The sequence below is a fragment of the Anas platyrhynchos genome, chromosome 11 (assembly GCF_047663525.1).
Source record: "Anas platyrhynchos isolate ZD024472 breed Pekin duck chromosome 11, IASCAAS_PekinDuck_T2T, whole genome shotgun sequence".
NCBI classification, from domain to species: Eukaryota; Metazoa; Chordata; class Aves; order Anseriformes; family Anatidae; genus Anas; species Anas platyrhynchos.
This window is the reverse complement of record NC_092597.1, coordinates 4,550,768-4,578,484: the sequence shown is the minus strand read 5'-3', so window position 1 is coordinate 4,578,484 and position 27,717 is coordinate 4,550,768. Positions and strand designations below refer to the sequence as shown.

The 27,717-nt window shown below is 36.8% G+C and overlaps 1 protein-coding gene and 1 long non-coding RNA gene across 9 annotated transcripts in view; one reads left to right on the top strand and one right to left on the bottom strand.

Annotated features, from left to right (window-relative positions):
• Nucleotides 1-13,748, top strand: part of LOC106017105 (uncharacterized) — a 41,683-nt gene extending 27,935 nt beyond the window's left edge. For both annotated transcript variants that reach the window (XR_001190336.5, XR_011812150.1), the window contains 3 exons: nt 7,393-7,466; nt 9,679-9,830; nt 11,821-13,748. This is a non-coding gene — a long non-coding RNA (uncharacterized lncRNA). The remainder of the gene's footprint in view (nt 1-7,392; nt 7,467-9,678; nt 9,831-11,820) is intronic.
• Nucleotides 1-27,717, bottom strand: part of SLC12A1 (solute carrier family 12 member 1) — a 52,582-nt gene that overhangs the window by 23,243 nt on the left and 1,622 nt on the right. For 3 of the 7 annotated variants that reach the window (XM_038184970.2, XM_038184972.2, XM_038184971.2), the window contains exons 2-16: nt 25,999-26,597; nt 20,214-20,348; nt 19,920-19,995; nt 15,271-15,366; nt 14,522-14,617; nt 13,718-13,857; nt 13,180-13,290; nt 12,452-12,563; nt 11,858-11,985; nt 8,564-8,648; nt 6,697-6,848; nt 4,971-5,078; nt 4,064-4,187; nt 3,051-3,152; nt 1,053-1,208 (exon numbers count right to left, since the gene is read on the bottom strand). In XM_038184970.2, the coding sequence (XP_038040898.1) occupies nt 1,053-1,208; nt 3,051-3,152; nt 4,064-4,187; nt 4,971-5,078; nt 6,697-6,848; nt 8,564-8,648; nt 11,858-11,985; nt 12,452-12,563; nt 13,180-13,290; nt 13,718-13,857; nt 14,522-14,617; nt 15,271-15,366; nt 19,920-19,995; nt 20,214-20,348; nt 25,999-26,409 (2,032 nt within the window). In that variant the 5' untranslated portion in view covers nt 26,410-26,597. The remainder of the gene's footprint in view (nt 1-1,052; nt 1,209-3,050; nt 3,153-4,063; nt 4,188-4,970; nt 5,079-6,696; nt 6,849-8,563; nt 8,649-11,857; nt 11,986-12,451; nt 12,564-13,179; nt 13,291-13,717; nt 13,858-14,521; nt 14,618-15,270; nt 15,367-19,919; nt 19,996-20,213; nt 20,349-25,998; nt 26,598-27,717) is intronic. The other 4 variants (XM_038184974.2, XM_005019499.6, XM_038184973.2 and 1 more) reach the window with 2 other exon arrangements.

Here is a 27,717-nt window from a genome sequence, read left to right as displayed (position 1 = left end):
GGTAAGTGCTGAACAAAAGTCACTATCTTGGAGAGTTGGAGATGGATAGATTTTTGCTTGGTGTCTTCAGTGAATGTAACCAGGCTTTAAGCTGCTACTTTCCAGCAAGGACATTCATTGGTAATATACTAGGAAAAGGGCAACAATCTTCAAATGTGTTTCTGACACCCCATCTTTTCACAGCTGCATTCGTGGTGTACAGGGAAAGAGCCACAGACCATCCCATTAGGTATGAGAGCACAAATAGGGAGGACGCACAACAATGAACTAATATACACAGAAAAGAGTAACACAGGCTCAGACCAGATGCTGCTGTATCAACCTAGCTGCAATGAAAGCACATTATGCTGGGAGATTTGCCTTTTTTCTTTGTATTATTTGTTTCACTGAACAAGGTATTCAGATGGTTAGCACTAAAATCTGGACCTGGGTTAGTTTAGTCTTGGCTATGAATAACCAGACTAAGTTGTCTCATACTGGTGCTGTATTGCAATAGTGCACAGATTTCTAAGGACAGCTCCTGTGATTTGCTGAGCTACTAAGCAATCTTTTCCAGCAGTAAAATGTGCCTATTATTTCATGATTTACTGAGGAATTATATGAAGGTAGTGGAGGAAGATCGGTTCACAATGCAGCTTGTGTTTTTATTGTATAGTGGCAGCAGGTTTCACTTTTTTGAGTGAGGATGCCAGACGAGACAGCTAAGAACACAGCAAAATTCAAGCAAGGTTTTGTATATGGATGGAAAAATATTATGAGTGAAACTCAAGTGAAAGCCCAGATTAACTCTTTAATAATGATGTGGGAAAAAAATGGTGTGCTGGACCATTTATACAAAGCCCTGAACCTGAAGTGCTTGTTAAAAAGGCAAAAGTTCAGAAAACTATTGTCTTAATCTATTTTATATAAAGTGGGATATGATGGTTCAAACTTCCCTGTAAGGAAAGGTGTTTAAGAAGAAGGAATGGGTGCTTCTATAAGCAGAATTAATTCCAGTAAAGTCTGCTGAGGCTGCATAACATATACATAAAATAAGTATCTTGTGGCCTTACCTGGTTTCTTATATGTCACATAAATATATAGAAAGAGTTCAATGGCATAAGTGATGAGAGCTGCCCACCAGTTGATGACAAACATGACGCCACAGCACAACAGGGCTCCAAAGAGTGATACCCACATGTTATAATATCTGAATGCAGGTCTCCAACCTGTTTAAAGAGAATTGAGGAAATTGGAAGAGCAGAAAAATATACAAAGCAAATGGCAATCCACTGGTCTTGCACATACAGACTCACATGCAGTTTTTTTCAGGCTCTGTCAGAAGGGTTGGGAGGGGTATGTGCAAGTTCTCAGGCAACAGGTACTTCCAGGGTATTGGCTGGTTTAGATTTCTATACATACCAAATACTGGGGCTTGCAAACCTTTCACTATAAACTGCTTCCTGCTGCTTTGTCCAGCCTCGCTTTGAATGGCTTTTATGTGTTTTTGCCAAAATAAAGTTCACTAGTTCAGAACTGAAAATAGGCTTTCCCATAACTCCAAGTAATAGGTTATTACGTCCTTCTGATGCATACGCATAGAACTTTTTAATAGAAGCTAAATGCTTGCTGAGAGGACAGTTTGTCCCAATGCTCTAAGTACATGTGTCTTTCAAATTTGTAAATTGCCTGGCCTCGCTGCATAAAAATAAAATCATTGGCAATTGACTTTAAAAAGATATTATTCCTACTGCTCTTCAGCTGCAGTACTGAATCCTTCCCCTGCTAGCAATGAAAATGAAGCAAGCAGCGAGCCTCCATGGTTTGCAGGTCTCTGCTAGGTGTTCTACAGAGCAGACTCTTTGGAGAGGAGAAAAACACTGAAGATACGAGGAGAGGTTGAGCAACCCTATTTTGGATCATCTTTGTAATGAGGGAATGGGAAGGTCCTGCTGTGAAGAAATTTGCTATCCTGCAGCCTTGCAATTATGATAATCTATCATTGTGAATTGGCAGAAATTAACTGGAGGAAATTAGAAAAAAAAAAAGGGTACAGTTTTGTCAGGAAATGTTAAGTAGTGGCAGAGTTGAATCAGATGCACGTATGTGAAATATGTAGGGGTAATTTTTACTCAGCTCTAAGGCCATGTAAAGCAGATCTGCATTTGTTCAGCTATGCAGGTAATTAGCAGAAGTGTTCATCTTTTCTGCCCTCTGAACAAATGGCACCATGCAGATCTGTTGGAGGGAAGCTGATGTAGGCATTTTTGCTACCACTGCAGGTTTCTTCATGCTGGAAATCAAAAATGTGTTCTCTGCTTCTTGAATTGAATAATTTATTCATATCAGCAGGAACATGTCTTTCCTGTGTGCCCTAAATGGTGCTGCTCAGCTGATTGACTTTAGTCTTTAAAGTGTCACCCCTCCGTTAATGATGATGAGGAGGACTGTTCATCTGTGGTGATGCATATGCCTGCAAGCCTGTATTTTCCCTTGCTGTACAAGTGTAAAGAGTAACTCCCAAGTTACCCTTGTAGAGGCCCTCATTGTGTTCTACCCTACATTTCTGCTACTAGCCACTGCAGAGCTGACGCTGTTCTGGGGACCTGTTCTTGTTCTGTGTGTTCCCTCCAAGGCTGTATTACTACTAGCACAGTTACTGCTCATGAACCTTCTGCAAATTTCACCATAGTTCTGGCAGAGACAGGCATAATGATACCCCAGTATACCTTGCTTACTTTATGTGGTCAGAGGTAGCATAGCTTTTTATTCATCCATGTTGAGTGATAGTGAGGAGAAATACACCCTAAGGAAGAGCTTTTCTGCTCCAGTGGGATTCACCAAAGTCTTTTTCATCTTGTACAACTGCAGGGAATGTAAGGGCTAGAGCCATTATTTTTGTCTCTTGCAGATAAATAAAATGTCATCATATTCAATGGGAGCAGTAAAACCTCAGATCACATAGCTTAGATGTTTTACAGGTACTGCAGCTTTCTCTGACATACAGTTGAAAACTTGCAGAGATAAGTCTGTGTAGCCCACCCTTAAATCACTGGTGAATGACGACTCACCTGGAGATTTTGCATATGAGGCATGAAAGCAGGAGAAATTAATCAAAGCATATGAAGCCAGGAAGAAATTGGAGATGATGGGAGCAATGGTATTCAGTTCAGCTGCAAGACACAGACACAAGCATCAGTTTCCTAGGTTGTGGATAGCTTTCTTCTGACTGCATTAAATCTGGATACTGTCTGAATTTTTATTCAGGGAGTTTTGCTATTTTCCTGTGGCACTAATTTAAGGCCACCTTGATATACCCTCATTTATATTAGTGTGTCTGCTCATTTTAATAATATATATGCCACGTAAGGTTATACTTGATGCTCCAGTCCTGCAGACTGCCTCTTAATGATGTGGATCTGGTATGAATTTCAGAGCTTTAAATATGTGATTCAGAGGACACGTGTTTCTTGAAAGGCTTTTAGTCAAAATGTATTGTTTTGCTTTTTAAATGGTGATCTGAATTCTCTTTACTAAACTTCCTATTTGTTGAGAGTGTCACACAATTTGAAATTGAAATCTCAGAAAAAATAATTTAAAAGATCCAACTCCCCAAAATTACTGATAATAGTGATAGCACACTCAATATGGTAGCTAAGTTTTTCTGCCACCAGTGCTGGCAATTTGGGCTGTGCCTTTGAGCTGATTGTGGGAAAGGCTTGACAGAGTAGGCCTCCTAATTATCTCAAAATTATTTCACATCCATACGCAATATGAACTGGAAATACATTTTCAAAGTTGGATATTGCCTTATTTGATATAGTTCTAAGCGCTGCCCTCTTACAGTGAAATGAACAGGAGCTGCACCCGCTTAGTATCTTTGGCAATGAGGCTCTGGTGGTACTGTGCTATTACCCGAGTCCCTGTTTGTTTCTCTTTGCTTTAAGAGTAATGAAATTGCTGCCAGAGCTTTGAGTGTGCTTACCTGACTGGAAGTTTTCCTAACCATAGCTAATCATTGTATTAAAATGTCAGTTTATATACTTTCAAAACATATATTGCAGTTATGTAATTATATACAAACCAATCAATATGAACGCCATAGCAATCACAAAAGTGAGAACGTATCCTCTGATTGGCTCATTGTTTTTTCCATATCCTTTGGCAAAGAAGTGGAGCCCTTTATAGACGTTGTCCTTGCAAAGAGCCTGGTAGACAAATCAGAATTCAATTCTGCTGAGCAGTGATCTCTTTCAGAAGAAATTCACCATATGTGAGTGACAGCTTGTGCTAGGTTTTTGCTAAGCAAAAATTAAATCTATCTTAGTACTTCAAGTTCATCTATTGCTATGGCATGTAAACGTTCAAATAAGGTGATAAGCCAATATCCTGCTAAATTATAGCAGAAAAAAAAATCACAGTCATTTGACACTTATCCAGTACTTTAAAAAGACATGAACAGAATTAAATACAGTCTAAACTGGAGGAAACTGTTGCAGAAATCAGAGCTTTGCTGTAAGGGTGCAAGCTATCGTTCTGTCCCGTGCCCTGTGTTCCCATTCACATTGCTGGGAAACACATAGCTGGTGCCCTGGTGGAGTGTGGAGAGAGCCTGTCTGAGCACCCTGCCAGTACAGGAATGAGGGCTGCTGCATGTTCCTGGCATTACTGAGCTATGGGCTGGCTTTCTGTCAGGAGATAGAAGTGGTCCTGAAAATAGCCTTGAAGCTATCGAAAACCAGCACCTGTTTCTGCCACCAAGCTGAGCTCTGACCAAAGGAACATTACCGTCCTAAATGCTCCCCCCTCTGTGAGGCTGCCAAGACCTGTCTGTTTCTGTAGAAAAACATTCTATGTGCTGTTTCCCTTGGTTTGTCCTCCTACATATATTACTGTTGTTTAAATACCTATCACTTTTGGCACAGAGCTCAACTAAATTGTTCGTCTTTGAAGTAAAATAGAGTATAAGGAAATGGATATTTTGATTTTACCTGGAAAACTTTGGGTGCACTGACAAGAGATGCCAGAGCTGATGACAGAGTAGCAGAAAAGATGCCAGCTGTGATGAGAGGACCAAAGCCAGACACCATGCTCATCACCTTAAAAAAAAAAAAAAAAAATCAGACTTGCATTTGGATACATTTTTGATCACAGATCCATTTAAGTAGTCTATGTACAGCTTTTCATGGTCCTAAATTCAATACACTACAAACCAGCTGTGAGGTAGGGGAGTAGTGTTATTCCTGTTTCAGTGAAAAGCAACTGAGGCACAGCTGAATTTTTATAAAAACCTGCAGCTGTCTGCTGAGGTAAATGATAATCTGTGAGATTTCCTTACCTCCCATACTGACTGGCTACTACAAGGCACAGTCTCTGCTTGATGGGTAAATAGTCAGTGGTAGTAAAAAGGGAAAGTGGAAACAGCAGGAAAGAGCCCCAAAGTGCTAAATGTGGTCAGAGGGTCTGAGATTTGTTTTACGTTGTTATTGTTTGTTTGTTTGTTTAATTATTATTGTTTAATATGGCTAAAAAAGCAAGAGAAGAATACGTGACTGTGCTGGCACAACAGCCACACCACAAACTGTGATGCTGGGCACCATCAGGCCTCCTTCAGCCCTTCCAAAGGGGCCTTTCCTGGCCTTTACCACCGTTACAATAAAAGGGCTGCTAAGTTCAGAAGCACCAGAGAAGGCAGAAAAAGATGAAGTGGATGGATGTGGTTGCCAGATGCTTTTCAGTGTGGAGGAAGTACTCCAGGAAAGAGAGCAGTTAATTTTGGAGATTTGTCAGATGAAGACATAATTCTTTCTGACTTCACTCTGGCAAGGATAAATGCGAGAAATGAAGCTCTGTGCATGGCTTGAGTGAAGTCACTGCTTTTAAGGGTTCCCCTGAGTCTGGGCAGCTGAACTGAGGTGGGAATGAGGAAGGAAGGAAAACAGTCTGCGAAGGAATGAAAAGTAGTCTGCGACAGGAACAGTATATCCCTTTCAAGGTGGTTACCCAGCCCTGTCATTTAGGAGAACCAGCTGGGAAGAAAAAGAAAAAAAAAAAAAAAAGCAAGTGTCTTTAAAAGCATGTGCGGGTAGGTGGTGAGCTCCTCTTGGGGCTGTGAAGCTGAGGGGCTGAACAGACATCTGGGAGCCGTGGTTGTGGTGCTGCAGAAGAACTGCTTTTCTTTGATCTTTTGCTTAAGCTCTATTTTGAAGGATAAAAATGGCAGACAGTATCTCTGGCCTAGGAGAAAGATTGCATTACTTCCCACTTGACTATTTTTGGATACTTTTTTTTATAAGAAGTCAGAGCTCTGGCTTTCGTGCAGTGGCACAAGCCTCTAACAGCGGCCACAGCACCCCTGAGGTAAAAATCACATTCTTGTGTAAAGAGCAGTGAGATGAGCTGCTCATCTGACAGGAGTTCCCGAGGTCTTTGTTAAGTCTAGGCTTTGAGTTTGAAGGTGTTGGAGTATATAGTGTTGCATGGTACTTCTTGAAAGGGGAGATGAAGACCTTAGCAGAGTACTGGGAAGGCTAGTGATGGCAGTGTGAAGGTAATAAGGAATGCAAGAATGTTTTGCTTTGATTATTCCTACAGTTTTAGACTTTTTTAGATGAAAGTGGATGTTCTGTTGCAGTCAGTTGTTAGTAAATAATATTTTTGCATGTTTGTACTTATGTATTCATGCATTGCTTATGATTATACATATTTCATTAAAACCTGAAAATTATTCATCAGCCCATAATCACATGGCTGATTTCTGCATCTGGAAAAATCGTAGCCTAAGTTGCAGGCAGATGATCCATTGCAGCTCATTCCAGATACAACTGTATCATTGATGTTCCCAGTAGCATCTCGGACAACACAGGAGGCTGTGGACACAACAGCATATTATTATTTTCCTTCCTCATGATGCCACAAGAATGTTCTTGCCATACGTTGACACAGTCTGCATATATTTTGTACAGTCACTGCCTTAGTGTCATGCCAAAGAGTAATGTTTTCATGTCAGGCAGAGATTACTTCCCTGTACTTTGGCTAAGTTTCTTATGTTATCTTTAAGCAACTCTTTATTTCTGTTACTCTTAAAATAGTCAAATAGTTGACTAATGAAGACTAGCATTTTTCTGAAAGTAGAGAACCAGACACTGGAGATCAATAATAAATTAACTGAGAAGTAGATTGTCAGTCTGTGACAAATTTTACAAGTGTCAGTATTCAAAGGTAACATGTCAATGCGGGTCCTAGATCCAGACACATTTTTTTTTGGTTTAACAAGGACACACAGTTGCTTTAGAGACCCAGATCCTCATCTGTTTAAATTGTCACAGATCAGTACAGTAAGAAAAACTTTGAAGAGGATAAATTGCTTGTAGTCTTTGTGTTTAATGATAATGTTTCTGCTGTTTTTTCTAGTTTGCTGCTAGAATGGGAAGAAATATATGGAGTTAATGTAGAAAGCTGATCTCTATGTCTTTAACAGCCAAAGTGTAAGTTCATATTGTATTTTCAAACATGTCAAAAATGTTATTGAGAATCGAAAGTAACCGTTATCTATTTAGCAAATCAGTATATAAATAAATAAATATTACACTGAATAGTAGACAGCTCTGAAGTCGAAATACAGCTATTGCTTATGAGAACAGAACAATGTATTAACAAAAATTTATAGCAAAATGAAAAATGACTGCTTCAATTGTAATTGAAAGTGAAATGTAGATCCAAATCATGTGATATCTGAGCTGAAATTTGACTTGAGTATTCCGTCTTTTGTATAAAGTACAAGGATTGTTAAAGTCAGGAAGACTTGAGATTCATCTCCCAGGAAAGTGAGTACCCTGCAGGACTTTCATACAATGCTGGGATATTTGGTCATAGAGAGGGGTGTCATTTACAACACTCATTATTACTGTACTGTTCAAATAGAAGAAAAAAAATATTTCTTGATCAAAAATTTAGTATACCCTTGTAATGAGAACTTTATTGCATGTTTATCCAACACAGTACCTGGCCTCCTTTTTGTACTTGTGTTCATTTTTGTTACCTCACATTCCAATATTGTAGAGCAGTTAGTAATATAGGGCATCTTCTTGAAGAGAGGCAATTGATTTGTCTTTGATACACAACATATAAAATAAGTGTATTGCCATGACACTGATGAGTGCTTACTAAGACTAATGAGTGTAAATAGAAGCCATATGAAACTTCAAAGTGAATGAGAAAGAAAAGATGAGCAGATTGATTTGAAGTTGTTGAATCTTTACTACACTCATGGATACTATAGGCTAGTAGTCTGTCACTGAATCAAATGCAAAAGTAATTGTATAAGTTCTATGAAAATCATTTTTCTATTCTTGTGTAAACTCAAACAAGGCAAATGTCATCCAGCTGCCAAACAGGGACTTTGCTTTTGCTGATTATTTATTTTTATTCGCTGTTTTTACATTCAATAAAATCAAAGCAACTGTTTCTACATAATAAATTCACAGGATGAAAAGGTGTTGAGTTTAATCACTCATTTGCATACTAGGCTTTCAGACTTCATATCTGTGTAAATTAAGACATGAAACAGAGGCTTTATACTTACCTGCACATATTGCAACGCCTATGTAAGCAACTGTTGTTATCAGAATGGCCAGCATTGTTCCTTTGGGTATTGCACCTTGTGGATCCTTAAAATAAAGCAGTGACCAAAACACAGTGAGTTCACGTGCTGTGTTTTGATTGCATTTGCATACCAGTGAGTCCTACCACACTGCAACATGAAGATACTTTTAGAAGGTACAATTTTATCACTTACAGCTGCACCAACATCTCCTGTCCCAGCACATTGATAGCCATGAAACAGTCTGTGGTGCCATGCTCCTATCCCTGTTCATAGAGAAACATAGTCTGCAGGAGCAGAGCTAATGCTTACAGCAGCAGAAGAGTCCTAAACTCTGCATTTCCGGGTGCTCTAAACTCCCCTTACATTGCTGCAATGGCCTTTATTTTAATGTCTTAATGATAAAGTAGATAAATAGTTCCTGAACTAAACATCTAGTTGCTTGAATCAGTAGAGCGGGTCCAGATGATTGTTGGATGGTCACATCCAGGCTACGAGACTATTCCGTTCAACATGACATCTTTTTCTCTAGCAGTAGGTAATAGATGTGCAGGCAGCCTCTTAAAGACCTGAATACATCTCATGTTCTCACTAACCCTTCTGTGCCTTTGTAATTGGATCAGGCTTTTGCTGTAAGCAATTGTTTAAGCAAGTGTAACACACGTCTGCATTAATGCAGTTTATGAGGTTGTCATCATGCTTGTGCAGATGACAAGATTGGACCATTTTTGGTTAATCAGTAAGAGAGCTGCATATAGTCACCCTGAATGGAATACAGTACTTTTGTGATCCGCAACTAGTAATTGTTGGTACTTGTATCTTGACAACAAACTACTCCTCACTATTTTGATGTTTAATTTAGATGTTTTGATAAGGTTGGGTTATAATGTTTATAGACTGTCTCACAATAATATCAGCTTCATTCATGCAACTGTAAGTAAAAAAAATGCAATGACCTGCATTATACATTGTAATTTTAAAGTGGAGTTCAATACCAACCAACCTTATAATCTACTGTGTGTTTGTTTCTGGTAGGATGCACTCTATGAATTGCCTTGTTAAGTTCCTTTGGTGATTTTTTTTTTTTTTTGTCATAGATGCCTGGAATACGTTTAAGCCACAAATTTATATACTTTTACAACAACTACACTAATTGCATGGAAAAATATGTATATAGATTTGGTGACTTGTGTGAAACACGGATGAATGACTTAACTGCATAAATAATTACTATATATTTTTAAATGAGGTAAGGGCCTATTGAACTGAAAAATAACTTCAAAGTCATTTCAGCTCCATAAGACCTTTTGCCCTGAGATCCTGGTAACTTTAATTTATACACTTTTGGTGTGCCTCTGGTCACTGTTTCTATAGAGTTTTATGCTGCAGTCTTAATCACTGTAATCTTAAATCTTAGAGTTAAAGCTTCTTGCTGCTTTGCAACTTTTAAAATATATTAATAATTAAACACATTTAGTATGCCATTAGCATTTTGAGGCCTGCTCCAAAATCCTCTGAAGTTACTAGGAAGATGAGCTCTTTCCATAAGCAGACTTTGGAGTAGCTTACTACTTAGTAGCCTACTAAGTGTGTAGTGGCTACAGAAGCATGTACACAGGTGTTTGTAACAAATTCTAAACAAAGTTTGTCAATCTTACAATTTAAATACTCAGCTTGTCTTTTGGATTTCTGTGGAGGCTGGTTAATTTAATTAGACCTAATGCATCTAAACATGCTCAGTGGGGAATCTGCAGCCTGGAGGAGCTGGTCATAGACTTTTACTTATTGCCAGACTGAAACAGCTGCAGGGAGCCAACAGGAGACCTGGTTCTCTTGGTCTGTTCAGACTCTTTTAAATAGCTTATGAAAGGAGTGCTGCTGCTTTGGGAGTTTGCCATAGATAGAGAGTACCATGTATAGCAAAAGAATTATTTTTGCTTGATAAAAGGATGGAGATTGTGTGAGGCTGATTCAGTCCCAGTGGACAGAAGTACAATGATTTATTTTTTTTAATTAAAAATGGAATCTCATAAATGTTATTAGTGGCTCAGTTTCTATGTATTTCTCTCTGTGCTTGACTTCAAAAGGAGTCCTCTGAAAACAAAGGAGATGAGGCATAGAGTCAGCGTAAGGGAGGGAAACAAAACCGGCTATCAGGGTTGATAGGATCCTGGTGAACTTGTGATATGCAGAACTAACAGACCTTTGGTCAAATCCTTAAGGTACTAAAGACAGTGAGTCTATATGATAAAATCAAATAATATCATTTGACATGCTGGGGCAATCTAGGTGTAAGCCTGTTCTTTTCGGTGCCTTTTTAGCATTTTATTTATGGTGTTTTTGTTGTTTGCTTTAAGTATAAGATTCCAAAGCTTGAGTTATAGATACCCTGCTGCCTACCCTGTTGCATTTTGGTTTTCTTGTAATGCTGCAAAGTATTGCATTGCCGTATATTTGCTAGAGATATTTTACAAAATGTTTCTGAGCTTTGAATTAGTTAATCTTTGTGTTTAGCTTTAAACCCTCTTCACGTTAAACACACTGTGCAGAGTCGAGAAAACTAGAGGGCACTCAAAACTAAATTCTTGTCTCTAATTTACAGTTAGAGTTTAGATGCTGGAGGTAGCATCTTGTGCAACTGCTGTGCTGCAAAAGGAGCGAGGACTTCACAGAACAGCCCCAGCAAGATATTTAGGCACCCTTGGACCTCCTTTCCTTTTCTCCTCAGACACCTTTCTTTTGCCACAGTTGCAAACCTGCATCTTTTCCTTTGAGCAGCCATAGTGACAAGGGATTGGGACACATTTGCTTTCATTAAATGCTCTGTTTACTCTGCCATTGCTATGACCCTGAACAGACAAAGCTGGTCTCCACTTATTCTTGTGAGTACAAACATGAGCTTGACAGGTATGTTTTTTGGGATGATGTTATAGGAAATTTTGCAAAAGAGCACCAGGAGATACACACATACTTTCTCTATGTAATGTTCTGCAAACAGGCCATTGTGGCTACATTACTGCGGCTTATTGAAATATGCCTTCAAATGATATAGCAACCCAAATCTGATTGCAGTAATTTGTGTAAATACCCATAATGTATTACGATAGAAAATGTGAAATGGTATTTTTAAATAATAAAACAGGTGCTTAAAAGTGAGAATTTTGCTTCCTAAAATCAGACATGATTTAAAACTGAATACAGTGCTGATTCATAATCATTTTTCTTGTTCTTTTTTTCAGCCTACAGCTAGTATTATGAAGTTAACAAAATACGTACTTTCAAATCTCCTGAGATATTGGCTCCTGCAAGAATGCCAGTGGCAGCTGGGAAAAAAATGGCAAACACCGAGAAAAATCCTTCTCCACCTCTGAAATCTGGTCCAAAGTTTTCTGCAAATATTGATGCTGCAAATATAGGTGAAAATGAAACACGTTAATGGGATTTGATTCCAGAGTTCATCAAGTCTTTCACATCTGGACGTCTGGGTTTGAATCTGTCTCATAAGCGAAGTGAATTTGATTTCCTCAGTCTGGTCCCCAGTACGATGTGCTTGTCTGCATCTCAAAGCCACAGAGCCATATTAAAGTGACAGGAGTGTCACTGCAGCACTTGCACTTAGCTCTGTTTAAAGGTCTGTCTGTGCTCTGCTGATACACAAATGACTCAAACTGTAGCTAACTATGCTGTCAGATTCAGCAGCAGAGAGACATACTCAAAATTAAAGATGAAAGAAAAAGCTTTGGTTGCAAGCTTATTTAAATTTGAGCCAAAGATCCTTATCCTGTGACCTTTTTCAGTGGAATCCTCAACTCAGTATGAAGCCACAAAGAATGCAAAGTTACTTTTCTGTGATAGATGAACAGTACTTGCCTTGGTAATTAAAAAAGCCTCTTGCCTTCTTTTCATTGTTAGTAGGAATGACTGTTCCAATAAAGAAGTTTGCAATGGCAATAAGGAGAACAACTAGAAGAATAACTTGAGCCTGTTAAGAGAAATAAAAAGATATGAACTTAGAACTTTACAAGTAGTTCTAAGTTTACATCACAGCAGAATATGAACATAAGGGTCCAATTATGGACCTGATTTCTACACTCTGAAGTATTTCGAATTTTAACTTTTTTTTTCTTTTTTTTTTTTTTTTGAGGGTGAAGGAATAACAGATATCATCAGAGATTAAGGAATGGCTAGCAAATAGAGCTCAGCTGCTGATCAGAGCTTGAGAGATTACAGTGATAAAACCATATATTGTTTTAACTACTGTTTATTCTGTCAAACTGCATCAAAAATAAGGGTAAAAGAAGCACTTACCCAAGGCTATAAATGATGCCATGAATTATAAAAATCAATATAATCAAGCTGTCTGTGAAACATAAACTTCCTTTTCCTTCGTAATTGAATGTTCGAGGAAGAGCACAGAGTAATAGTGCTTTCAATGAATGTAATGGTTAAACTGTTATTGTTTTTAGAAAGGCTAAGCATAAACTGAAGCTGAGTGCTTTTGAAAATCCCACCTGTTGTATAGCATCCCTCATGCACAAACCCTCTAGAGTGCAGTACTCTAATATACTGCTTGCTTGTATGTTCTTTTAAAACTTTACCTTTGCTTCCCATTCCATACCAGCAACAGAGATGCCAAGAAGACATACAACAGTTATGGTACCTATGATTCTGATGTCATTGGACTCATCTACCATTATTGTATCACTCTCCTGGAAACAGTAAAAAAAAAAAAGAAAAAAAAGTTGTTAGGACCAGTCCTTATTGGCCCAGCTGGTGGGATTAGGTAATACGGTGAAATAGAAAGGAATGAGTTGTCATAGTTCAATCAGTTTCAATGTTTTGTGAGGCCAAATGTTTGTATTTCATGGTCCAGCTGGCTCTTCATGGCTGGGATTATTTGGCTGTTTAATTAGGTGTCTACCCCCTTTTCTGATGCTTGAGGCTCTTGTTGAGAAATGTATGACATATTCATAAAGTAGAAATAATGGAAAAGCACTACATGGCATGGCTAGAAAGACCAGCATCTTTCCTGCTAAAGTTGTCCCTAAGCCACAGCTGAAAAGTGTCACCATTAAAACAAATACGTATATATAAAAGGTCCCAATTTAACAATATATATGAAACATTTACATTTACCTTAAGAAGCTCTACAACTGTTTCAGCAAATCCAACCACATACATAGCAACTGCCACAGCATTTGCAAAAGCAAAGATAAGTCCTATAGATCCACCAAACTCTGGACCTAGACTTCTTGAGATAAGATAGTATGCTCCACCTGCAGACAGAAATTACTGTTATTTCAGCCCAACTAAATACTCAGATTTTGCTCATTTTTTCTCACGTATATCACAGGAATCTCTACTTTAAGTCTAACAAACATAATAAAGATTTGCCTATATTAATATATTAACTGAAAACCAAGAAATGTGCTTTGTAGTGGTTCTGACTTCTGACTCTTCTGAATGCCTTTCTACTGCAAGAATCCTTTTAGTACATACTAGTATGCAAAAGCGAACCTTCAAACAATCTTTCATGATCCATAATGCAGTAACACAGAGCAGAGAAAACCTCACCTCTAGGCAGGTTCTGCTTTACTTGGATCCATGAAGCATAAAAAATCATATACTGTGACACATTTTTAAAGCTCCCAAAGAGTGATGCAATGAGTCATTAATCTTTTTTTTTTTTTTTCATATCACCATAAATGGAGCTTATTACTCTGTCAGTTAATTATTTCATCTCATCTCACTTAATATTTATCGTCAGAAAACGTTGAAGATTACATATGTTTTAATTTGTTGTTTGATCTATTAAGAGAGATCACCCCAAATATATTTATTTATTCTTATTTTGCTTATAACACAGTTATCTCAATTCCCGCTTTTTTCTAGTTCAAGTCTGAAGATTTTTGTACTTTTCATGAGATGATATTCACTTACCTCCTCTTACTACTCCATTAGTGCAAATGGCAGACATGGAGATACCTGTTAATGTTGTTACTACTACACTCAGAGCAATAACTATGATTCCAAGACCTGAAAGATTTGAAAAAGAAAGTATATACAGGTGTATTCAAATACCTTTTCTGCTTAAATGATGCAGTAAGAACTTGCTGTTTTCCTCAGACGCAGCTCAGTTACAACTTTTAAAGGATCTGAAATGTACTAAAACTTTGTATCATAAAATACCTGATATGCTCTTTAATTTTCCAGTGATAATATGTGCTCATCTTTGAAGAAGTAGCTGAAATGTAAGGAGTATTATAAAGAATTATACAAGAAAGTATTAAATTGAAGATACCGCTGATCTGCATCAGTCTTCACAATAAGAGGAAGAGTGCTTTGTGTTCAGTTTGTCCAAGGATGTCCAACCTGGAAGGCTCTGAACATTAAAGACCTGTTGCAAGGTAAGAATGGAAAAATTCCATGAAAATTCAGATGCCGTTTCTCACTCAGCATTAGGCAGGAACATCTGAAATGTACTTCACAGACTGAACTGAAATCTGGAATTGATGAAAAATGACAATTCAAATATGCCATAGATGGTGATTAGAGTTGGCTAGAGTTGTTACCTTCTGGTTCCTGCTGATGTACTATTTGTTTTATCGTCCTGCTGGTTTGCATCGTATGAAAATAATACATAAAGATCTTTCAGGGCTTGAAAGCATTAGTAACCCTAAAGATTTTACCTCCACGGACAAACCCATTAGTTGCTATTGCAGAAGTTGACAACCCAGTAATTGAGGTTACCATCGTGGCGAGAAGAATTATGATTACTCCAAGACCTGTCAGTAATAAGAAGATAAAATATTTTACTTATGTTCCACAATTCCTACAAATTATTCTTTCTTTAAATGGAATTTACAGCCCAGAATCAGAGCAATAAACTGAAAGATGGTTTGTTGACCACTTGGAATGTTTCCAAGGAGTCCATGTCGCAGTAGTAAATTACTCCCATCAGTCTTCAAGCGATGATGTTTTTTGATAGGAGTACCCTAGCCAAAATCTCTCTTATGATTGTCAAAGGTTTTCTTCATTAGCTGAATGAAGCAAGCAAGCGTTTCTTATATCAGCCTTTAATATACATCCCGACTGTTTAAGAAAAGAGATTAACCAGAGCTCATTTAAGAATTCTTCTGTCTTTCATCAGTTAAATACTGAGTTGGATAGTGACCGTATAGTTTCACAGTGCACCAGGACAAAGAATCTATCAAGGAGAGAAACAAGATCTGAATGTGATCCTTCTATATCCTTGCTTGCCAGGCTGTCAAGTGCAATGCTTCCCCACTTTCTCCTAATCTCCTTCTACCCTGCAAAAAGTAGTTTTAATTTAACACAAAATCAACATTTAAAAATGGAAATGTTATTTTTTAGATGCTGTGTACTTTGACAAGTAACCAGTGATGGGTAATCTTAGATAACTTAGCATCATTTTTTAGCTGATATAAAAAATAAACAAACGATCAAAAAAAAACAAACAAAAAAAAACCACATTAAATGTAAGCAAACATCTGAAGATCAGTATTAGTGATAGGTGAACTCAGTTTCGGTAAGACTGATTTTGGAGTATGTTTACAATCATGTGCTCTAAAGTCAAGTTTCTGTTAACTTTGTGAAACTGTGCAAGAAACTGTGTAAGTAAAAGGCACCTAGTATGATTTAGAATCATAGAAACATTGGCTGGAAGTGATTTCTGAAGGTGTGTATCTTAGCCTCCCAGTCAGATCTGAGCTATCACCAGAACAGCATTAAATCTGTGATGGCCTTGGCTAGTTGGGTCTTGAAAACCTCCATTAACAAAGATCTCTCAGCCTCCTTGGGTTACATGTTTGAGTGGTAGACTACCCTCCCAGTGAAAAAGTTTCTTTGTGTCCTGTTGGGATCTCCTGAGATACAATTGTGGCTATTGCTTATATTTTCTGGTATTACGAATAAAAGTTTGGCCCTGTAGTTCAAGAAAACTTCCTTGTTTCAAGTCATTTGATGAAATACAACATTTTATCTCAGTTTTATTGTTTCTATTCCCATTTCTGTCTTTGAGAGAAAAAAGCAAAACAACAACAACAGCAACATAGTTTGGTACAAAAACATGGAATCAGTTCTTATTGTATCTGAATTTGCTAGTGCTTATGCAGTAGCTCTCTTGTTTCTGTAAGGTACAAGGGCCTTCAGTGTGGAACTGAAGATTATACATTGCCTGTAACAATATTTATTGACCAAGGCTCCTCCAAATTGAAACTTGTATTCAACAACTGACATCCAACTAGAACTACAAACATACTGATTTATCTGCTGTATTTTTATCCCCTAGCTTCCAGATCAGAGCCCTGACTTCAGTTCATACTGGAGCCAGCCTCTGAATAAATGTTTTTTGCTGCTTGAATTAGAACCATGTTATCACAATCCTTTAAGAACAACATAATGCAAGAGATATAAATGATATATAATGTAGCATAGGATATTTAAAGTGATTTGAGCCTATAATAAATAATGTTTATCCTATTAATTTCTGAACTGTTCCCATAACAAGTCATGTATTTATTTTGTACATGGTCCGCATAAAACAAAAATAAAAGTATAAATGGTCATTCTTTCTGGTTAGCTACGATTACATGCTGCATAGAAGGGCCTTGTTGAACTCTAAATTTTATGCCCCAAAAGTGGCTGAATAGGGCTTTTAATCAGCTGTTAATTCTTAACTTGAATGTCAGACACATTATTCTTAAACCTGTTTTAAAATTATTTGTCAAGTACACATGTATCCTGAGGAGTGTTTTTCTGGAATTTTCTATTAGATTTCACAAGTCATATTGTAAATAAGTATATGCTAAGTAGGGTCAGATATTTTGCTAATTTGGTGAGTAATATCTGCTAGGGGAGGCCTTAATGTTATTTAAAAACAACAACAACAACAAACATTTAAGAAGAAAAGTGCATAAAGTAAATCAAGTAATCCAACCAAAACATGATTGTAATATATAACCTAGTATAACATAATTGTAATATATGGGGCCAAATTTTCAGTTAACATAAACTTGGTGTTTTTCCCTGCCATTGATTAACCACTCCATGTATAGGTACAAATACTGACTTTGGAGAGAGTCCCCAGATGTTAGGTCGAAATGCCAGACTGGTTTTGGACCTCAAACCTTATCAAAACCAGCCTGTCCTTTTTATCCGGGTTGTTGATAAACACTGTACCTTGTTTTTTTATCCTCTCAGAGTTTTTGCCCAAGACAGCAGGATTTGGAAATATATATATATATTTTTTTTTCCTCTCTTTGGCCCTCTAATGATGGGAATATAAATGGTGTGCAAATGGTGGTTTAACTCATTTGATTTCCACATTAGTAGCAGTACCAAGTGAAATCCCAAAGCTTTCATGATGATGAACTTCCATCACTGTTCTCTTTAGGCAACTTGACTAGAGACTTAAACTCATTGTTTACAAGACATTCAGAAAATACATTGAGAAATTATTGAAATGGAGTTCGATGTCTCGTTTTCAGAAGAAAGGCTAACCTCCTTACATAAGACATGCAATTTTAAAAAGCAATAGCAAAGCAATAAAGCCTAAGAAAGGAGGATCTGCTTATCAATGAATTAAAATGGTAAAATCAAATGTGAAAGCAGAAAGGTTGTTACTGATCTTGGTGCAAATTAATGCTAAAATCTGATTAAAGTTTAGATTGAAACCTAGGCATATGGCTGCTAAGAAAGTTGTTCTAAAATGAATTACTCTTGCCTATGGCTATTCTCACACCTCAAAACAAAGTAATACTTCTTGATGATCTCAATAAGTTACTAAACTGCCCTTAAAAACTAATTTTGCATGAAACCCTAGAGCAAAACCTTGGCAATATTAAGATGCAGAATTTTCATGGCAAGGCATATACTTATGAGTGCCCTGGGCTGTACGCTCTTATTTGGTATGCATCATAAAGTCAGCAAGCACCCCTTTGTCAGGCACAGTGCTAGAGCCATGCATAGAGTGCTGCAAAAGTAGCTCAAGTTCTTCCGCTTAGTTCTGGAACATTTATTGTTTGGTGGTGTTTTGTGTGTTTGTTTTTTTTCCTACCTGTGCCTGTAATTTTGTGGCTGATTTTTTTTTTTTTTTTATTAATGAGCATTTTATTTGTATCTGTTTTTTTAAAGTTCAGTCTTGCTCAAGAAGAACTTCTGTGAAGTTACTGTATTTTGCTGGAAATTACACTTCAGCCATGCAAAATTTTGGAGATGTTTCTATTCACTGTTTCATTTCAGCCATTAACAAGGCTGTGAATTATATTGATATTCAGTCTGAATTTGGGCACTGAGTTTTATCCAAGATGGGGAGAGTAGAGGCACAGAGATCAGAGTTTGGACTCCAGCTCATGTCTACCTAGTATTTCTGTTCTGTGAGAATACAAAGTGAAATATTTGTCAACAACCTTTTGAATTGCTGCTTTTCGTGATGTCTGGGAGCCAGTTAAAGCGTATGGACCCATTTTACTTATGAACATGTAACACAGTGACACTGCCGTTGCAGTTCACATTTCTGTTTCTCTACAGCAGCAGCGAAAAAAAATGAACTTGTACCACACAACAGCTACTGATATGTTACACCTTCCTGAGGTGCTTCCAGCTGCTAGAGGTCCATGTAGTGTGAGCCTTGGTTTCACTGAATGCTTAACAACATGCTGCATGGAGTGTGTGGGGCCCAGCATCCCAGGGACTGGGATTTAAGAATTGGATTAATGAAAATACACAGTGAAGAGGCAAAAACACAATACACTATGAAATATGCTTACTTATATGAAAGCTGTAGCAGAGTTTTAATAACTTAGTGTTTCATCGTACACTAGTATGTAATGCTTTGCTATGGTTAAAATTGTGATGAAATGAGACCTCCTTCCAGTTCTGTTTTCATCTTTGCAGAGAAGTGTGAAGAAGTGTTGTTTTTAATATGCAGACGACAAGGTTTGGGATTCACAGATAAGCAAAGTGCAAACTCTTAAAGGTTAACTCTCTACACACATATTAGAAATTGGCCCAAGTCACATAGTTTACATCTGTTACAGGATCTAAATACAAATTTTACCAAAGCTCAGAATTATTCAAATGTGATGATCATATGCACAGTTAACAGATCTGTGCCTCTAAGCAGTAATTTGGCTGGAAGTCTGGAAAATTCCAATAGTTTGGAGGATTAACATATTTTACCTTGGCAAGCATCTGAAAACACGATTTAGTGCAACATGCAAATGCACATCTCAGATTATATATTAATTGTGATTGTGTATAGTTTATCCTCTTTATCCCTTTCACTGTTGAAAATGATATTAAATACGATACATACCAATTCCTGCTTGACCTACAATCCAGGAAAGTCGAATAAAAAGCATCACACCCCAGATATTGAGCATACATCTTACCTAGGTTTTAAACAAACAATTCTGCATTAGCGTAACACTGAAAGTAGTGCTAATCAGAAGCATGATAGTGTGCTTTGTGGGATTCTTGAAAGCACCCCAATCATCCCTCAAGTCCATCTCCCTCTCTTACTTCTTAACAAAGCTTAGTATTGCAGAACTAATCTTAAATTTTATTCTCCTCTTTTCTTTTTTTTTTGAAATGTAGATAAGTTTCTCACCAGCACACCCTTCACCCATCCAAACTTGACAAGTCCTGTTTTGTTTTCTTCTTCCTTGCTAGCTGTTGTCTCATCTCCAGCAGTGCTTTCTCCATTAGCCACTCTTTCCACTGAGCTGGTGCTCACGGCTATGTTCTGAAGGATCACACAGAAAACAAACACATTATTGTATCAAGCAGAGGACACCTGGTTGTATAAGAGGGACATGGAAGAAGGAATTCCAAAGAAGATCAAGTTTTACTGTTTCTAGAGTAGAGTGCAATACTCTTCTGACACCAAGCATCAACAGGTGGGCTTGCTAGCAGCAAGAAAAAATGAAAGAATCAAAGAATCACTTAAACAGAGTAAATACATTGTTATCTGATACTTTTCTTTTTTTATTTTTAGCCTAAACTGTATTCAACATATATGTTGTGTTGATATGTTGGTAGAGCACCTAAAGTAATGAGGGCCTCATGATTGGCCTCTATGTGCTGCTGCAACAATTTACGAATCATCATAATTATATAGAGAGAATTGCTTACTGGTGAAGAGACCTAGTTGAGTGCAGCATGGCAAATAAGTTATGTGATGAACTCTGGTATTTTTCATTGGCTAATGTACAGACGTAATTCCAACAGCAAATATTCTTGAGGCACTGGCATATTCTTGAAAGCAGTCAGAAAAATACTTGTGAAATTCAATAAATAATGCAGTAAATTAATAACCCTTTCTGTGGTTTATTCAGCTCTAGCTTAACTGTAGTAGATAAGATTAAGAATTGGCATACTTGTTATGTAATTATAATAAATAGCCCAGAATTTTGGATCATTCCCATCCAGTTACAGACTTGTATCTGTATTTTATCTCTTCAGTTCAGTTTAGCACCACAATATGTTTCCTGTGGTTTTAATGGGAATTAATCACAGTGCTGAGGTTTACACTTGCTGTCATTGCTGGTTTGTTTGTTTTAATTTTTTTATACAAAGTTCTGACTGATTTTGCACTGAGTTGGAATTTGGTTAACTGTTGCCAAGTGTTGTCTGGGTCCTGTGCAAAATGACTCAGGAGGGGGTATGTACATTATCTTAGCTAGGCAGAGGGTCAGGAGTGTGTGTCCCTTCAGGAGAGGAATCAGATGTTTAGGGTTTGGAGGAGGGTGAAGAGGTTTCCACATTAACTAAACAAGTCAAGGAGGGAAAACATCTGTGATTCTGTGAAACATATGAGGTTTCTAGATACTGCTTAAGCTTCAAATCTCTTTCTGTTTTTTGTCCACATTCTCAGAAAATAGAATACAATATCAGCATAACAACTAATTGTATATGATATTTATGATAATGTTTGATCTCCCTTCTCATGGAAGGGGTCTCTAGCTCCTGTGATGTAAAATTTTAGAATGCTTTTGACACAATAAATTTAGGATTGTGTTCACAATTGAAATAAGTGACTGGATAATGCATTTTGGCATAACTTCAAGTTGGTGCCTGTGATGGGAATACAAAAGCTATTGAAAACCTGTGACTTTGAGCTCCTGAAATGCTTAGATATGTTTAACAATTCTCACCCGAAAATAATAATGGCTCTGCTTGCTCTAAATACAAAAAACAATTAAAATGAGTTAAGGAAGATTATCAGAATAACTTTTTTTTTTTTTTTTTTGCTTATTTGCATGTACAGTGGTTAGAGCTTCAAAGGCAAAAAATTAAAGGGTTCAGTGTTTGTACTTGAAACAAGTTGTTTCATTAATACTTTGAATTAATTTGAGCTATCACATGCCATTTTCGTAAATTATGGTCTTAAACCTTCCATAAATGCATTTTAAATGCATTTTAAATTGGTGTGCTCTAGTCAATGATTTGTTATTTACCAAGCAGCTGTACCTGCGCTACTCATGCATTAAGGATGTGGAGTAAAAGTGACAGAATAGTTTAAAAAGCTACCAAAATCAGAATTTAACCCCTTTAAAAATTATATTAAATTTTAAAATTTTATTTAAAATAAAATAAAAATTTCCTCTCTTTTTTCAGAAGTCTAGCCTTTGTCTCTCCTGGAGATAAAGATGATGAGGTCATCAAGTCTTCATAACAAATGTGTTGAATAGCCAAGAGGAAGAAAGGTTACATGATTTCTTATGTAAGGTAAATACTAAGCCCAAGTAATTATCACCAGCTATAAGCTGTGAAATAGCACTTAGACTATTTTTTAGGGATTTAATTGGTGTTTTGTGGCTTAATGTGTGCAAAGCCTGACACATCTTGCTAAAAGATGACACACATTTGACTCCAGCAGCGTGGGAACTGGATATTTGAAGTTCCTTTCAGCCTGGCTTACATTCTGACATTTGAAAAATTGCATATTAAAAATGTATTAAATATTAATACTTATCTTCTGATGTTAAGCCAGCATCAAAGCACAGTGGGAAAACTTATGTGATGTTTAGAAATCTGAAGATAAATATATGTCATTTCTTATCAGAATCTGGCAATGGGCTTTGAAAAGGCAGTTGTCTTCAGCAATTTGAGTTACAAAAAATCTGTGGAGGGAGGAGATTGCCTTGGATTATAGTGTGGTAAATCCAGATTTTAGTGTTTAAAAAAAAGGAATAAAACATCTTCTGCAGATTTGTATCTTGGGATATCAGTCTATCCCCCTCACACACACACACTGGGGCATTACATCCCTAACTTAAGGGTGGCTAGAGAGCCTGCTGCACATGGGTTCTGCTGCACATACTGCTTTCACCTGCAGATAGGAGCTCAGCTTTTTCATACTATCTTAATGCCTTCTCTACTAATCTACTACTTGCTGTTCTCGCATTTTTTTATTCTTTGGAATGTCTAAATTGCATTTGATTGCATCTTTCAGTGGTGCTTTTCAACTCCTAGCGCATGTCAGAAAATCGGGTTTTATGGAATCTGTCTGGAAATTTAAGGCAGGACTGTATGAAAGACCACAAAGCACTTGGATATGCAAAAGCTAGGGTGGTACTTCTAGATAGTACCTACTAGTTCTGGCACTGTTTTCAGAAGCTGAGACAGTATCCCTGTACTTTTTAGCCTGGCAGCTGCTGAATTTATTCTAACTTGGGAACTATCCTGTTCAGAACTAGCTTGAAAACATGGTGAAGGTGTGTAGATAGAAGTAATTAGTCCAAGGTCACAGAGTAAGTCCAGGGGACAGCCAGGAGTGGACTCCAGCCATGCTAATGATGGAGTGCTGTGGGCAGTGGTTCCCAGACCAGGGCCACAACACATGTAAGGGCACAGCAGGTTGCCAGCATAACAAAAATCCCATTACCTCTGACATTCCCTTTTATAGTTGGAGAGGCACAAGACTAGGCTCTTTTCTCTTCCCTAACAGTCAGCAATTTTCCCTTCATTGTATTCTGGGATGGAAGTTGATGCCTTTTTAGTCTTCACTAAATCTTAACAAATCTCAAGCAATTTATCTAATTGTGTTTAAAACAAACAAATCAATCTTCTTGACCAAATGAGATATGCAACAGAAAAAAAAAAAAAAAAAAGGTAATGGTCAAAACTGAAAATTCCTTAATATGCTAATGTTTAGTATATGTTCATTTAGCATTATGTTCAAAGCCAAAATACACTATTTTTCATCTCTCTGACCACCATCAATGTAAATTATTTCTATAATAGGAATTTTCTTTGGAACATGGAAATATGTTTAGTCCCTTGAGTAGCAGCTTACACATCTGAAAAGGAGTAGGGCTACCAAATTCATATTCTCCCCTTTTCACATCTACTTTGCAGTCATGGAAATATAAACAATTACTCAGGTAACCTGCTTCTCTTTTCTATGTTAACCATTTTAAGCAGGTATGTGGAGACCTTCATTTAAAGTTTAAAGTTATAATATAAATTTAAGTCAGGCCCAAACTACGAAATGTTCTGATCAGATACTAAAGAATCAGGTCTTAATTTTCCTAATGGCTTTTTTTTTTTTTTTTTGCTTGACTTCATTACTTTCTATTGATCCTTCTTAGGACAGGTGTATCTACAGAGAACTGGAGTTTGAACAACATCTTGAACAAAAATCAGATGTTAGTCTGATCCTCAGAATTATGTAAAACAGTGCAATGGCAATGACAGCATGTTTTCTCTATTTTTTGTTTGTTTGTCTGTTTGTTTTTCCTGCACTTAACACTTTCAGTCTGAATTTGAATACAAAGGTGATCTCTCTCTTTCCAGCCCTGCCTCACAAGTGTACAAAACAAACTCAAAAAAGGATTGATTTTAGTTCATTAAGTGGGTGTACCCTGTGTCTCTCCTTTGCTTTTTATGGAGAACTTTGCTTATTATGGAGAACTTGTTATTGTGGATAAGGTGAAAGAGGCTATAACTTTACCAAAGTCAGTTCAGTACTGTATTATTCCAGTAATGTTTTGCAGTAGTTTTTTTAACAGTTTAATTGTTTCAAACTGCTTAATCTAGTTGTTCTTATCATCCAAAAGTTTTCACTGCATTTTTCCACATTATTTTGCATTATTATTTTGCATGGAGATCATTCCTCCACATACAAAAGTCAAGCATTAAAAGGTCTATAAATAGGTGAATTTTGCTGAGGCAGTAACACACAAGTTAATGAAAATCTGATATTTGATACTTAAGGTTGTTAGCTTACCAAATTATTTGCAGTGGAAGTTTAAAATATGCAAACCATGAAGATTATACCTGACCAATGTGTTTTCTTTGGGTATATAGATATAGAGGGTGACAAAAGTGAGGTTTATCACACTAAATTGCATGGTTTTGGTATTCCATTATTCATTTACTGTAGTGTCTATGTGGAAGAAATAGCACAAACAGGCAGAGTCCTCTAAGGGGGAGGTTCTTTTTTTCCCCATTAAATCCATTGGGCATATGTATCAGTAATAAACTCCTGTATTGTAGAACCACTCAGAAGGGGAGAGAAGAAACTGAGCCCTAGAAAATTCTTCAAAGACAAATTAGGTAGTTGTTTTCCTGTTCAGTAATTTTCTCTGTGTGTTTTGTAAGTGTATTTTACATGGATATGAGAAAAGTCTAAACATCTCTTCTGCATGATATATTAGAAGCAATTCAGCCACCTTATTCTTCCATAAATACTTTAAGCATGGTCATTCAAAAGACTCTTCAGATTCTTTCCAAACTCATTGTTATAATGAGCATGAAGGACTAAATTAATTCACTGAATCAATACCTGGAAATTGTTGTCTCCTGTCCCTCTTCAGGGCAAACACTTTCAACCCCAACACTCTTGTTCTCTTTCTTGCTATTTGAATGGTTTGTTACTGCAATAAACAGGTAGTGCTTTGATTTCTGATTATTTGAAATTGCTTTTATTGCACGCAATACTTTTTATAATAGCTATTGATATATAGATATATTTTGATGAATACAGCAGGAATCTGTGAAACTTAGTTTTGAATTGATGTTAAATTTAAATTTGGAATAAATGTGTTTTGTGTAATTTGGTTAAATTATGAGTTGATATTCATCATCTACTGCCCTAACTCCTAAATGAAACAGAAGAAATTCAGTAGTTTTATACTTCTAGGTAAGATTAAGCTATGATGTTCTGATAATCAAGTACATTACTATCATCTTTTAATGAAAATCTTTGCTTTGAGCAGGATACAGGGCAGAAAACATACTGTAGCTACTGAAGAAAATATGGAAAGTGATTAGTTGTACTTTCTCTCTTGGGCAAGGTCCATGAATTTAAGGACTTTCTCATATTAATAAACAGAATTAACAGCTTGGAAATGGAACAGAGAAAAATTGTATCTTTCCTTTCCACTTACCTTTGCAAGTTGTTCATGAATTTCTAATAAGCTTGGTCTGTTGAGCTTATTCCCACTGACACTGCCAGTGTTTCTATAATAATCAATTTTAGGAACTGGATCCATTGTGTTATGGCCAAAAGTTTGTAGATAATACATTTTATTGTGAGTATCATAGGGATGTAAACTAGCTTCTGTTTTTTCCCCTCTTTGAAGGAAGTTGTCATATAATTCTCTTTTTCCTGGTCTGTAACTGATTCTCAGTTTGTTGTGTGCTTCGTCAGTAAAAGACGTTTCTTCATAATGTGGTGGGTCGGAGCCCACATCCTCTTGGGATGCTTCGTTGTTGTCACGACTTTCATTAATTATGTTAACTTGAAACCGATTAGCATTTGTATCCAAGAATACATTTGGAGAATTATTCATTGACATCTTCAGGGATGATACAGTCTTAAGTCACTGATCCTTTTGGTCTTCTGGGGCTGCAGCTAGTGCTACTGTAGCTACAGCAAAGGTTCTAGTGCTGTTGCATATGAAGTCTTTGCTCCTAAAGTAATGAAGTTCTGAGAAATATTTCTTGAACTCCCTAAGCAGTCTTCCTAAATTTGTCTTCTATGGCTCTGCCATAAAATAATAATAATAAAAAAGAAATAATAGTAATAATAATAAAAAAATGTTAACTTGCACAGTTAAATAAATTTTCTGACAATAGCTCCCCACTCCCTGCCCTGCCAAATATCTGTGAGACAGTCATCCTATGACATGTTGAATAACAAGTAATTAAGTGAAAGACTGAGTTTGTGAGGATTTTTCTGTCTAAATAAAATGGGCTATAGATCAGCTTTTAAGTACATACAACTGTATTTCAAATATGATATTTCTCTTAATAACTCTACATTTAAATGAAGCCAATGAAGGTGTGGGTAATATGAGGGATGCACAGGACTCCATGACATCCATTTACTGTTTATGTTCCACTTAAGTACTAAGTTATCTTGTATATTTCTACCCTAGCCTAGAAGTAAATTGTCCTGAAAAGCTTGAATGAAATATATGTTTTGAAATTAATTGCAAAAGTTAGCCTTCAAGTTTTCAATAGTTCCAGGACAGTGACAGTTTATGAGCAGGCAATTAATGTATAGCAAAACATTACTGTTTTATGTAAATAAAATTAATGTAATATAAAGGAATAAATCAACAACGGAACATATCCAAAAATAACATTGGGTTTTCTAAACTAAATGGATGAAATAAAAGTCTATGGTGAAGTATTAATTATTGAGAAATATCAGTAGTCATAGGCATTGAAAACTTCCTAGAATTTTACACTGTTTTAGACTTTACTCTTGAATCACCCTTTAAGACAATGTGAATGAAGCTGTAGCAAGTCATAAAATCATGCATATTGAATGGAAGCTTAGGAGTTTATCTAGTCCAACCTCCTGCTCAAAGCAGATTGAACACTGAATACAAATCAGGTTGCTTAGGACTTTCATCAGTCAGGTCTCTCAGTTCTGTCCTCCAAGGACAGATTCCACAACCTGTCCTGGCAGATATTCTAATATTTAATTGTCCTTGCAGTGATTGTTTTCATGTATACCCAGTTAGAACCATCCACCTGTTGCTTTATGGCCATCATCTCTCACCTCAGTAAAGAGCCTGGGTCTTTCCAGGTGTAATCTGATGGGTGCTGAACAGAGGGTAATGATCACTTTGGTCTATTAGTTATGGTCCTGTTAA